At 43.6% G+C, this 13,959-nt stretch overlaps 1 protein-coding gene across 1 annotated transcript in view; it reads left to right on the top strand.

The window, feature by feature from the left end:
- WLS (wntless Wnt ligand secretion mediator) overlaps window positions 1–13,959 on the top strand; it is a 116,267-nt gene that overhangs the window by 88,822 nt on the left and 13,486 nt on the right. The window contains exon 10 of the mRNA XM_005678278.3: window positions 8,489–8,572. Within this exon, the coding sequence (XP_005678335.1) occupies window positions 8,489–8,572 (84 nt within the window). The remainder of the gene's footprint in view (window positions 1–8,488; window positions 8,573–13,959) is intronic.

The raw sequence follows: 13,959 nt of genomic DNA, 5'->3' as shown, positions 1-13,959 counted from the left end.
AGAATGGTTTGGCCATAGCACATGACTAAAACTGTTAGAATCAACTGCGTCCAAGATGGCAGAAGATTTGGCTTCCAGTAGACCTTGAGCCTCATTATACACTAATTGTAATACATTCAGTTCAGTTCAGTTCAGTCGCTCAGTCGTGTCCAACTCTTTGCAACCCCATGAATCGCAGCCCGCCAGGCCTCCCTGTCCATCACCAACTCCCGGAATTCACTCAGACTCACGTCCATCGAGTCAGGGATGCCATCCAGCCATCTCATCCTGGGTCGTCCCCTTTTTCTCCTGCCCCCAATCCCTCCCAGCATCAGAGTCTTTTCCAATGAGTCAACTCTTCCCATGAGGTGGCCAAAGTACTGGAGGTTTCAGCTTTAGCATCATTCCTTCCAAAGAAATCCCAGGGTTGATCTCCTTCAGAATGGATTGGTTGATCTCCTTGGAGTCCAAGGGACTCTCAAGAGTCTTCTCCAACACCACAGTTCAAAAGCATCAATTCTTCGGCACTCAGCCTTCTTCATAGTCCAACTCTCACATCCATACATGACTACTGGAAAAACTATAGCCTTGACTAGATGGACCATAGTCGGCAAAGTAATGTCTCTGCTTTTGAATATGCTATCTAGGTTGGTCATAACTTTTCTTCCAAGGAGTAAGCGTCTTTTAATTTCATGGCTGCTGTCACCATCTGCAGTGATTTTGGAGCCCCCCAAAATAAAGTCTGACACTGTTTCCACTGTTTCCCCATCTATTTCCCATGAAGTGATGGGACCTGATGCCATGATCTTCGTTTTCTGAATGTTGAGCTTTAAGCCATTAGTATAAGCTAAATGACATACCCACCAGCACCATGACAGTTCTGAGGCTAACCCATAAAAGACCAAAAAGTGGGTGGTGGCCCAATTCCTGGAAATCCTTACCTCTTTCCCCAAATAATTGGAATAATCCTCCCACTCTCTAGCTTATGAACTTACCTAGTCCATAAAAACTAACCACACCGTATTTCAGTACCTCTTCCTTCTGAGATGGCCCACACTGTGTCTGTGGAGTGTGTTTTTCTCTAAATAAATCCATTTCTTGTCTATCACTTGTCTCTGAAATCTTTTGAGGCAAAGCAAGAACCTCAAATTCATCAGCAACATACTGGTGAAGCAAGCCAGGTGGATTGGGTAAACCTCAGCCTCTGGCTTCCATGCCGCTCAAGAGGCAGTGCCTTACTTCCTGCCCTTACTTGCCCACTCTCTCCCTTACTCTCTCTCTTTTGCTTTCTTACTCTGTCGCCTTTTAGACTTAGCCTCTCACCTCCCTTGCCCTTTGAGAGGTGCTGCCTTACTCTGCTGGAAATGGGGAAAGAGAGATCTGCCAGGCATTTTCAAACCTTGCCACTTGGTCTTCCACTTCTTACTGTTATATATGCACAGGGCACGTCAGGGAAAGTCTCCAGCCATCCTCACAGGATGGGAATCGAGCCATACAATGTTTGCCCTTTGGGTTTACCTTATCCACCATATAAGTAACTGTTAACAAGTGCAATTGTGTAAAAGTATGAAATACAGCCTAAGAGTTTGTACCATGGGCTGCAGTTCCGTTGGGAGCTCCCTCAAATAGTAGGTCATTGGTGCCCTTCACCTCTGGGTGTTGGAATGGCAGGGGTTGGTCCTGCTCCACTTGGTGGTAACCCTCCTGGTGTTGGCTGGCCTCCTCTAGGGTCCACCTGACCCCACCGTGCCCTTGTAGGGCAAGGCAGGAGACTCGAACTGGGTTGTTGCACACACAGCTATGCCTCTGGGGTGGCACGATGCAACAATGACCTGAATTTGCTGTGCTTGACACCCCTGGGGTCCTGTGATTGGGAATGTCCTTCCAGTGTCCTGGGGTCCTCTCTCCCCCTACCTGCAGTCATGATGTCCCCACCTCTGCTGCCGTATCTGTGCCTGCACCCAGCCCCACTGTCTGCTGACCAGAGCACGTGTGGGAAGGCACAGGAGGAGGATGGCACTGAAGCCCCAGGGATGCTGCCCTCCAAAAAGAAGGGGAAAGAGGTTTATTTTTTTCTTTTTCACACACCATCTCCCTTAACGGCCAGTGCCTGTTTTCCAAAACTTAACCACCCTTTTAGAGAAAAAAGCTGGGACTTAAATAGGTCTTAGAATAATGAGGGGGCTTCCCTGGTGGTGCAGTAGTAAAAAACCTGTCTGCTGATACAGGAGACGCAGGTTCGACCCCTAGGTTGGGAAGATCCCCTGGAGGAGGAAATGGCAACTCACTCCAGTATTCTTGCCTGGGAAATCCCATGGACAGAGGAGCCTGGCGGGCTACAGTCCACGGGGTCACAAAGAGACACAACTTAGGGAGTGAGCACGCATGCAGAACCAAGAGGATGTCCTTCCAAAAGCAGCATAACCTGGAACACAGGGATTAATCTATAGAATCTATAGGGAAGCCTTCAGGAAGGTCACTCATGCTGGGTACCATGGATGTCAGGATAGGACACGGGCCCCACTGCTGCCACAGCAGCGAGTAGCTAACTGGTTGTGGATAAAATGGACAGGATAGGTGGTCAGGAGCACTTGGAACCAGTCCGCTCTCAGAGAGCCCCCATGGGATCTTGTAGTGATAGTGTTCCTCTCTGGTACAGGAGCATTCTCTCCCTGAAGGAATGATGGGGAACACCTCCTGCATCCCCAAGAACTCACCCCTGCGGTGCACTTTGAGTCGCTGGGACCTGTCTTCTCTAGATTCTTTTTCTAAGAAGTAATTTTATTTGTTTACTTTTGACTGTGCTGGGCCTTTGTCGCCATGGGGGCTTTTCTCTAGTTGCAGTGAGCAGAAGCTATTCTCCAGCTGTGGTACTAGGGCTTCTCATTGCAGTGGTTTCTCTTGTCGTGGAACACGGGCTCTAGGGCATTCAGGCTTCACTGGTTGTAGCACGTGGGCTCAGCAGCTGTGGTTCCTGGACTCTAGAGACGGGCTTAGTTGCTCAGTGGCATGTGGGATCTTCTCAGACCAGGGATCGAACCTGCATCTCCTGGATTGGCAAGCGGATTCTCTACCACTGAGCCACCAGGGAAGCCCTCTAGATTCTTTAAAACACAAGAGCTCATTTGTTTTTGTAATGAAGCCTGGCCCCAGTATAAACTGATGAGGCCTGGCCAGAAAATGGGAGCCTCAGCTACAGTACCACCCTACAGTTAGACATCTTTTTGCAAAAGGCAGGAAAAATGAATAGAAATTCATTATACAGGCTTTTATGGCCCTAAGAGAAAACCCAGAGCTATTCAATTTCCATGTTAGGGAAACTTGCTGACTGGGACCCATTCGGACTACACAAAAGCCCTCTCTAGTGGCACCCCTGGAAGAACACAAGCCGCAGAGAGAAGACCCAAGTCCCAACACTCTTCCGCCGTCTTCAGCCTCTGCCCTGCCTTTTAAGCGTCTTTGCCCTTCCACCACACTCAGTGCAAAGCGTCTTTGCATTTCCACACACAAATGCAGCCAGAGCCTCCTTGCCCTTCAGAAAATAGTAGGTATGCCTCAGGGAATTGCCCAGCTTCCACACACCTTATTCCTTATCTGACCTTAACCAGTGCCTCATCTGCTTAGGTAGATTCTCAGAGGACTCTAGCTGGTTCACCGAAGAATTCCAGGCACTGACTCTTTCCTTTGACATTACCTGGAAGGATGTAAATTTTATCCTTTTCCATTGCTGCATCAGTGAGGAAAAGGCCCATATTGGGGCACAGGCTCAAAAATATTCTCATGAATTACACATTGCCCAGCCACATCGATGCCCTGTTGGCCTGAGAGCCGTGCCTCTAATGGGTCCCAATTGGGACTATCAGCCAGGCCAGCCTGGTGTTGCTGGTAGGGATCCTTTGCCTCATTAAAGGGATGAAATGATGCATAATTAAACCTATTAACTATGGTAAGGTTAAAGAGATCACCCAAGTCCAAGATGAAAACACAGCCCTATTTCAGACTTGATTATTTGCAACGTACTTCATTAGTCAGCCCCTGACATCTGTTAGAAGCTTCAGAAACTTGCCATGGGGCCCCAGACCCCTCTCAATCTTCTTATAGACCCAGCCTTCAGTGTTTTTAGCAATAAGGAGCATGCTGAGGAGGAAAAGAAGAAAAGCAGGACTTCAGGAAGGACACCAAGCCAGGCTTTTGGCAGCTGTCATGACAAGATCTAACCCACCTCCGGTTACCCCAGAAGTACTCTCAGAAGACTCCCACCAGGAAAGGGAGCATGTTTTAGCTGTGGGAACCCTAAACACTAGATCAAGGAATGCCGTGGAAACATGTCCCAGCCTCCACCCTAGCTGCCATGCCCAGTTTGTAAGAAGATGGGTCACTGGAGGAGGGGATTGCCCCCAGCTCTGAAGGAAGTGAGGAAACTCCCTCTGCTGGTCATGGCAGTGGTTGATTGACAGGACCTAGGACCTCCCAAGGGTTCCGAGGAGCCAGTCATCACCACATGGGAGGTACTACAGGTGGCCATTGATGTAGCAGGTAAGCTTGTCCAATTTCTAGTGGACATGGGAAACACTAACTCTGTCCAGGCTTCTCACACTGGGTCCCTTGCCCCTGAAACCTGCTCTTTTGCAGAAAGAAAGCTAAAACTAAAACATTTTACCACCCTTTTAACTTGTACCTAACTCTCAAAACTTTCAAGTTTCTTGTCTTGCCTGAATACCCCTAACCCATTATTGGGAAGTGATTTTTCTCTTAGCTTTGGGGGCAACTCTTACTTTCTCTGAAGACCAAAGTGAAGGAGTGTTTTTGACTGGACTGTGTATTATATGAGACATGGATGATCCAATCCAAAATATTCCCTCAGAATCTGAAAAACATAGATCCATAGGAAATCCCAGGGAAGGCAAAATTTGTTACTCCTATAAAAATCACCTCAAAGGAAATGAATCACTTCCCTTCTAGGCACCAATACCCCATAAAATCAGAGGTTCGATGAGGCCCCAACCCCTAATCTAAAAATTCATTAAATACAGGCTTTTGGTGCCATGCCAATCTCCCTGTAATACGTCAAATACTACCTGGTCTTCAGGAGCCCTTATCTCTGCCATCTTTTTAAATGCAAATTTTTAAAAAGGGGATGAGGTAATTTAGAACTGACTAGTCAAGGATAAATGGAAATCCTAAGTATCTGTAAACACCAGTAAGAAAGGGTTTGAAAGTGAAGTCACTCAGTCGTGTCTGACTCTTTGTGACCCCGTGGACTGTAGCCTACCAAGCTCCTCCGTCCATGGGATTCTCCAGGCAAGAGTACTAGAGTGGGTTGCCATTTCCTTCTCCAGGGGATCTTCCTGGCTATCTAGATAAGTGACCTTGATTTGTTCCAACTGCCAGAAGCCCAGTTTGAATCCAACCCCTTGTAACTGATGGATTTTACATTTTTGTAACCGACTCAGGGCTGAAATTTTGAAATGGGAACTATGAGGTATCTGTGTTTGCATGTTTGTATATATCTGTGTTGTAGATGTATGGTATTGCCAAAAGGAAATTAAGTGCTTATAGTAATACGAACACTCAGAAGACTGGCCAGAACGAAGTTCAGGTTCGTGTCATCTGTAAGATTTTCAGTACTAAACAGATATCTGGGATTGGAGGTGCCTAAATTTATTGATTTGATTGATATAGACATGTCTTTAGTGTCATCAACATTAAATATAATACCTTTATTGTACCTAGATTTATTAGAGGTCAAAAAAGACCTCATTCTGTCTTTTACAAATTTGTCAATAAGAAAATTAACTTGATGTAAAAAAAAAAAGCTTTTAAAGTGGGTTGTGTCTTTTCAGTAAAAAAGGTAGAAGCAGTGGAATTGCATTTTATTAAGGGAAAAGAAAGTAAGTCTGTCTTCCAGTTGTTTCTGGATGGAAAAATATAAAGTGATGGATACAGACAGTCATGGAGGATTTGTGGAAACTGGACCCTGAGAAAAGGGAAATTCCATGGCCAGAATTGACTAAGTTTGGAATACATGTAATTGAGTAAATTAATTTTAAAAGTAAGTTGGTGCAGAACCTGAATTTGGGCTTTCTCTTTTTCAAAAGGACAAGTTTTCTTAAAATGTTGAATTGCCTATGATAACAGATTTAAAATTTCTTTGCCTTTAAAATCTTTTATTGTCATTTTGGTTAGGGTACAAATATTGTCTCACAGTGACTTAGATCTTATTTGATCAAGTGTTTTAAAACTTTTTGACAAGCTTCCCAAATATTGAATTTTAATTAAAGTTCTTTTGATTTCCAGCTAACTTTGGGATACTTTAGAGGGTCCCTGAGGTATCTCAAAGAGAAATATTTGACTAGGATTATTTGGTATGTTAATTTAAATGGAATCATTTGTAATTCTGGTTGCTGTAACCAAGTTTCATTGTTAATTAAACTGTAATCAGATGTTTAACCTTGTGTTTTTAAGTCTTTTATCATTTATAGATATTTTTGTACTCTGTTGCTGTTACAAAAAGTGCTTCATCATCAAGGAGATTCATATAAAGTCTATGGAAGCTGTTACAACCGTTCCACATCAAGATGATGGCTACATGAGGATTCCAGCCCATACCAATTTAAAACAAGACTCTATCCTGCCCCTGCAGCCCCTAGATCAGGCACTCAGAGAATTTTACTCCCTGACAGGCAGGGTCGACACCGCTTCTCAGCCTTGAAGCAGTTACAGCAGGCAGTTGCCCCTCTGCTTCCCATGAGAGTATGAGTGTAAAACTGAGAGGGGAATGGAGCAGAAGGGAAGGGGGCAGGGCACAACCTTTAAAAGAATGATATGGCCCTAGTTCTTGATATGACAAGGACTTAGAAGTAACAGTGTCCAAGAGCAGTAGGAGCCTCATTATGTGCTCATTGTAGTACATTGGCACGTTAAGTAATACATCCACTAGAACCAGGACAGTTCTGAGGCTAACCATGAAAGACCAAAAAGTGGGCGGTGGCCCAATTCCTGGAAATCTCCACCCTTTCCCCAAAATAATTGGAATAATCCTCCCACTCATCATCTTATGAAATTACTCAACCCATAAAAGCTAACCACGCCCTATTTGGGGACTCTCAAGCCTTATGAACTGGAGCACACTCTGTGGATTGTGTTTCTCCCAAGTTTTTCTCACTTTCTGAGATAGCCCACACTCGGTCTGTAGAGTATTTCTCTCTAAATAACTTCACTTCTTATCCATCACTAGTCTGAATTCTTTTCTGACGAAGCAAGAACCTCAGATTCACCAGGAACAGCACATCTCTGGACTCATTGAGGAACTGGTGCTCGCTGACCCCTGCTTGATAAGAACACACACACACCCACCTACCCACACACACCCCACTATGCCTGGAGATGTGGGGGATATGGAAGCCTCTGTTTCAAATACACAGAGATTCGCATGTGTTATAGGCTGTCTGGGCAAAATAAAAGGCTAAATCCTGCTCTGAGAGGCATCTGGCTTTCTGGCTTATCTAGGTCTTAGAGTTTTCTGTGGTATAAATGTCTTTCTATCCTCAATAAAGAGTAAACTTGTTCAGCAGGTTCTTCAGCTTTGGAATGGAATGTGGGTGCGAACTAGATAGGAGACCTGACTAGTAGAATTGGGATTTGGCTTGGAGTGAGGCTTTGTTTAAAATTCTCTTGCTGAGAATCAGCCTTTAGAGTAGGATTCAACCCAGGTGATCTGATTTCAGTTAGCCAACTTTTCCCTAAAATGTCCAGCAGGTGCTCACACAGAGTTAGTTCAGTGATCTCTTTTTACAGATCGTGCCCCTATTCAAGAGACGCACTAGACAGACAGCTCTGATGCAGGCAACACATTCTTAATTTTTCAAGGATCCCTTGGGCTCATGCCACTTCCTTGGAGGCATGGGCCTCATTCCTTTGTGAAAAGAGAAACAGAAACTGCAGAACTACAGGGTTTTCATAGACAGCAGAAATAAGAGCCCCTGAATAAGAGGCCTGTCTCCCTGAAACACAGGTTCCCTCAGTACTCCTCGCAGGAAAGCGGGGGTATTTTCAGAAGCTTTGCCCGTGACTCGAACTGGAATGACACATGAGAAAATGCAACCAAATCCACTTCATGTTGATTAATATGCACATTTCTTTTTGTTCACTGGAGCAGAATTTTATTACAACCGCAGAAAACTTGGATTTGGTAACTTTGAACCCTTGCAGAGAAGCATAACCAGCTTAGCAGGGAAATTAGCAGCCTCCTGACGTGCTGTGAATGTAATTTCCCAGGCTCTGGTATCACTGTTTCATGAGAGATAAGAAGCTAGGAAATATTTGGCCCAATAAATTTTTCGGCCACATTCACCTCTGCAGGAGAAATGTTACGATGTGAAATTATTCTACTGTCGCTCTTAGGGATTGGTTTTACAGATTTCTTTAAAATTAGCTTTTGATAGGTTTATATTTTGAGAAACGGATCGGTGGTAGAGTGTTAAACTGCTCTCTCTCTCTTTCCTAATAGGGGCTAATTTTCAGGTTCAAGTTCCTCATGCTTATCACCTTGGCCTGTGCTGCCATGACTGTCATCTTCTTCATTGTTAGTCAGGTAAGTGGACCCCAGGAGGTCAGGATGAGAATGTCCTGAAAAGGTGCCTCCACTTTACAGCAAATTCTATAAAGCGACTGTGAAAGGAGTGAAGAAGCTGTTATGCCGGGCAGCTCATCAAGCTGTTTGTTTTAGGCTGCTCTGATTTAGGACTTGTTATCACTTTTCCAGAGGCAGACTGAATTTTCCTTTCAGTGCAGTCTCATAGGAGGAAAAAGTTAGTAAATAAAAGCCTGCTGCTAGATTGAAGGGCACTTGTTTCATTCACTTAAGAGAATAACTTTTCAAGCTCCGTAGAAGAATAACAATGAGCAAGTATTAATTTGATTTGATCCTTATCTAGCATTAACATAGATCCTTTTACAGTCCATCAGCCATTCTTTATAATAATTATATTGCTGCTTACAACATGAAATATATTTCAAAAGTCCCTTTGATAGAGCTTTATCCTTTTGCTGCTGCTGCTGCTAAGTCGCTTCAGTCGTGTCCGACTCTGTGCGACCCCATAGACAGCAGCCCACCAGGCTCCTCCGTCCCTGGGATTCTCCAGGCAAGAACACTGGAGTGGGTTGCCGTTTCCTTCTCCAGTGCATGAAAGTGAAGTCGCTCAGTCATGTCCGACTCTGTGCGACCCCATGGAATGTAGCCCACCAGGCTCCTCCATCCATGGGATTTTCCAGGCAAGAGTACTGGAGTGGGGTGCCATTGCCTTCTCCGATCCTTTTGCTAGTTATTTCCAAAACTCAAAATTTTGCTATACTTGAAAATCTCAGTCATGATAATGATTTTTAAATATTGGTAACTTGTTTTGGAAAGTGGAAACTACTGTTTAAATCATGTGCTATGCTTAGTCGCTCAGTTGAGTCCGACTCTTTGCAACCCCATGGACTGTAGCCCACCAGGCTCCTCTGTCCATGGGGATTCTCCAGGCAAGAATATTGGAGTGGACTGCCAAGCCCTCCTCCAGGGGATCTTCCCAACCCAAGTATTGAACCCAGGTCTCCCGAATTCAGGCAGATTCCTTACCATCTGAGCCACCAGGGAAGCTTACGTATCTATCATTCTTTTGAGCTTCACAGAAGTCTTTTGGGTAAGTAGGATATCCCAGTTTGCGAGAATATGAAATTTAATGGCCTTAGAGACATTTCCCATTGATGCTGTCTTCCACTGGGTGAGCTGGAATGGATTACTTAACAATTCCAAGGATTAATTTTCTTATCCATAAAATGGTGGTACTGTGGTGACAGTACCACCTGAAGTAGGTGGCTGTATGGACACATATGAAGTAATGCTTATAGAGGGATTTGTGGACTGCCTGGCACACTGTGAGCATGAATAGCTGTCCTCTTATGAATAGCAACAAGGTGAATGTCGTGTCAAAGGATGTCCAGTAAGTTAGGGACCAGAATCCAATCTTTCTGATTTTCTTTACCAATTGCTCTGTCATCCCTATATTTGGCTAAAATTAAGAATGTTAGTGGTGCAGGTATAGCCTTATGACAAGACTTGCCCCATTCAGCTAGCAAGCTTCCTTTTAGGAGAGGGGCTCCTAAGCTTTTTGTGTGTTCTGGACCCCTTAGGCAAACTTGGGTGAAGGCCATGACCTTCCAAATATCCAAAAGCCTCTTCTTTGAGTGTTTTTAAGTAAACAGAATACTTGGATTTAAAAGTGAATCATATAGATAGATGGTATATATTTGCAATTATACTTTTACAGATATTTCAGATCTGAAGTATTGATACGAAAATATGATTTCTATTGGAGACAAAATTTCAGGTGGTGCTAATCCTACGGGAATTTATTTTTTCACGATGGAAAGAAATGGTAGCCTTTCAGTTAGAGACTGGTGAGAATAAAGATAATTTTTTCTCACTCTAGTTCATGGACCCCTTAAATTCTATCCAGGGATACTCAAGGGTGCCTCTAACCTCTAGAGCCCTGTTGGCTATGTCTGCTGGGCAGAGCTAGTGCTGCTGCTGAAGGCTGAAGTGAGTAGAAAAAAAAAAATACGCATACATATCTTAGGAAGTTCTGTTCACCACCTTTGCTTTGACCTATAACAGTGCTGTGTTTGTATCAGACTGTTTGTTTATAAAACTTTGGAAACTTCACTTTCCACTCCAAATGTGGTAAAAATATTTGAAATTCTGAATAAGTTTTTTATTCAACCAGCTGAGGCTCCAACAGAGCCTCAGACCAGACTTATCCCTTGGTTGATTCCCTCATGTGGCCAAAAAGCTTTCTAGTCCTCCAGTCCCTCAGTAATGCATGGTGACACGTAATACAGCCAGTTCTGCAAGGCTGAGAGAGCAGGACACGCTCTTGGAGAAACAGAACCTTGAGGAAGGTAGCTGAGGATTAAAAGGTATTACCAAGATACGTTCTCAGGGAGACAAAAAGAAAGGGCACTTTTGCTCCCAGCGCATATTTCTACCACTTTATTTTCTTACTTAATTATTTTTGGCTGTGTTGTGTGGCATGCAGGATCTTAGTTTCCCAGCCAGGGATTGAACCCATGCTCCTTGTAGTGGAGGCACAGAGTCTTAACCACTGGCCTGCCAGGGAAGTCTCCCTGCAACTTTAGAAAGCTGAAGTCATCCCCACAGTCCCACCCCACCCCACTTTCTGCAGAGTCCCTCCCACCTGAAGTCAAGAGGGACTTTGTGCTAGTGTTTAAGGTGGCTACGTGTTGCCCAAATTTATCTTGTACATATTTAATTAGTGCACCTTTTTGAAGCAAAGGAGGCCAGTCTTCCAAGTTGCAGACTTGGTGGCTTTTAGAAAAAGACTGATATTCTACTGCCCTAGTATTTTCTAGCAGGGCTCCAGCCTGTGGCTGGCTTTTTATATCTGCTGCAACAGTCAACAGTCAGCCTGGAGTGGATTTCAACTCTAAGAGGGTAGCAATGAGGTCTTTTGGATTCCATTAGCTCCTTACAGTCCTCCTGCTGTTTTTTTTTTTTTTTTTAAAGGTTTATTTTTAGATATCTAAGACGTTTTCAGGCATAACTCTCAGTGCCACAGGTACTGTATTAATACAGTCATCAGAGGATTTATTTTTTAATGTCATTTTGGAATGTCTCAGCAATGAGCTCACCTGAAAGGAAACCTATTGGGTAACTTTTTGAAATAGATCCCAGCCTTAGGTAAAAGGAATGTATTAAAAACTCCCATTATACTCTCAGACTTGCTGGGAGAGCTTGCATTTAAGCCCCATGAAATATAATGCAAGGGGATCTCGCCAGGATATTGAAGCTCCGAGGCCAGGAATGAAAGGCTGATGGAAGCTGTGGAATGCAGTGACCTTGAGGCTTTGTAGCTGGGTACTGAGGTGCAGTCTTTAATGCCTGCCATTTTAATGGCCTCAGTCATAGCAACCGGGAGATGGCACAGCACAGTCTGGTATTTTAGCCCCTTCACTCTGGGAAAGAAAGAGGCGCTCCATTTAGATGGGGCAGACAGTGGGGAACAGAAGTGCAATGCAGGAGAGAAGGCCGCTGACCTTCACGAAGGGGACTCCAGGTACCTGACATACAGGTCAAGTCATACGCGCAAACTCCCAGAGTGAGTCTGCAGGTTTTTTTTGGGTGCGGGGGGTGGGCATGTCATCACTTCATTCTGTTACTTACAGAGGAACTGTTTCCAGTAAGAGAGCCTGTGTCTGGGGTCTGGAAATCTTGTTGTGAAGTGGAATGCTGGTTGTCAAGACTACTGGGTGTAAAGGGATTTGACCTTCACTTGGCTACAGGGGTATAATTGGGTGGTTTCACACAAAAGTAAATTGTTCAAATGTGAAATCAGGAAAAACGGGGACTTTTAGAAATAAGACTTTAGGTAGAGGGGAGATTATTTTCCTTTTTCTTTTTGTGGTTGGGGCTACCTGATTTTTCTCTCTGAAAGTTTAAAGGGCGTGACTGGCACCTCTTTGCCTTAGCATTCATAAGATTTGGACTCACAAGGCCTGCTCTGTTGAGGCTGCTCATTGTGGTATGTGTTAGCGGGAATGTACTCAGAGCTCAGGATGTCTCAAGCATAAATAATTGAGAGAGGAGAGAAGAAGGCACAATGGGGTCTCCTAACACTAGTGACGTTATGTATACAGTCCAGTTATGCAAATTCAACTCTTTGCCCTCAGCAGGAAATAATGCATTTAGGGATTACAAATTACAGAGTATGGGTAATTCTGCAATTCCATTCTAAACAAGTGCACGTGTCCTGAAGCAGGCATGAGCAGGGGGCGTGAATCTACGGTTTCTTCAGCCAATCTTGGCTCCAGTGTGTCCCTCATAAGCATTTCATTTTCAGTAGTTCTACTGTAAAATTGTATTTTGCATGTATATGCAGTTATACACCAAACATTACTACATCTGAGATACACAGTGCATATATATTTTATACAGATTGGAGTATACAAACTATATATATAGAATATAGATATAATGCATATATACTCTCTCCATATATGTATACTGTATAAATATATACATAATGCCCAATTAAGTGAATTTCAAAGGAAATTTGACCTGACATCATAGTTGCCTCTTAGTCTCTCTAAGTGAGAGACTCATCCTATTTAAGATAATATTCCTACTCTTGTGTTGTATAGTAGTTAGGAACACCCACCACCTTTGGTGGGTCAGAGCCATAACTTTCTAGCTGAATAGTCTTGGGCAAGATACTCTCTGTGTCACAGTTTACCCATGAGTTGAGATGTTACCTACCTACCTCATAGAGCTGTTATTAAGGCTAAATGAGATCTTCCATACACATGGAGTACTGTACTTAAAAGTAAGAAGAGTGATATTTGGTGATGTTTCTAAGAAGCAATCCTGAATAGCTTGAATGCTGGTGCATTATTCTAAAATCACTAATGAAATCCTTTTTTGCCAACACTTCCCTGAGCATGTCATGTAGCGAATTATTTCCCAAAGGAAATAGCTTAGTGATGGTGGTTTGTTTATGAATCACAAAAATGAAAAATTCTGTATGACCAAGGTCAAACTAAAAGTAAATAAGTGATAAGTCTATGATTCATTAACCTGGTTAACTGACACTCCAGGTCTTTCAGAAGGAAATACCTGCCCTCATAGCTTTATTATTCCTGGTGGCTCTGTAAGTCATATGAGTTATACAGAGGGTACCAAATGAATATAGACCCACAGCCTCATAAACAGGAGGTGAAAGCAACCTGCTTGAATAAGTCATTAACATTTAGAAATAGCTTGCCATCTTATACTTTAGTTGCTATAAGGAGGGGCTCCTAGAGATGGATTATGTAACCCAGCCTCATTAAGCTATCACAGAAACAGCTATCTAACACTTTCTTTTATTCCCATTTAAGGTTTCCTGTGGGCTTCCCTTGTGGCTCAGCTGGTAAAGAATCCGC

The sequence above is a fragment of the Capra hircus genome, chromosome 3 (genome assembly GCF_001704415.2).
Source record: "Capra hircus breed San Clemente chromosome 3, ASM170441v1, whole genome shotgun sequence".
NCBI lineage: Eukaryota > Metazoa > Chordata > Mammalia > Artiodactyla > Bovidae > Capra > Capra hircus.
The sequence above is the reverse complement of the archived record's forward strand: the minus strand, read 5'-3'. Positions and strand labels throughout refer to the sequence as shown.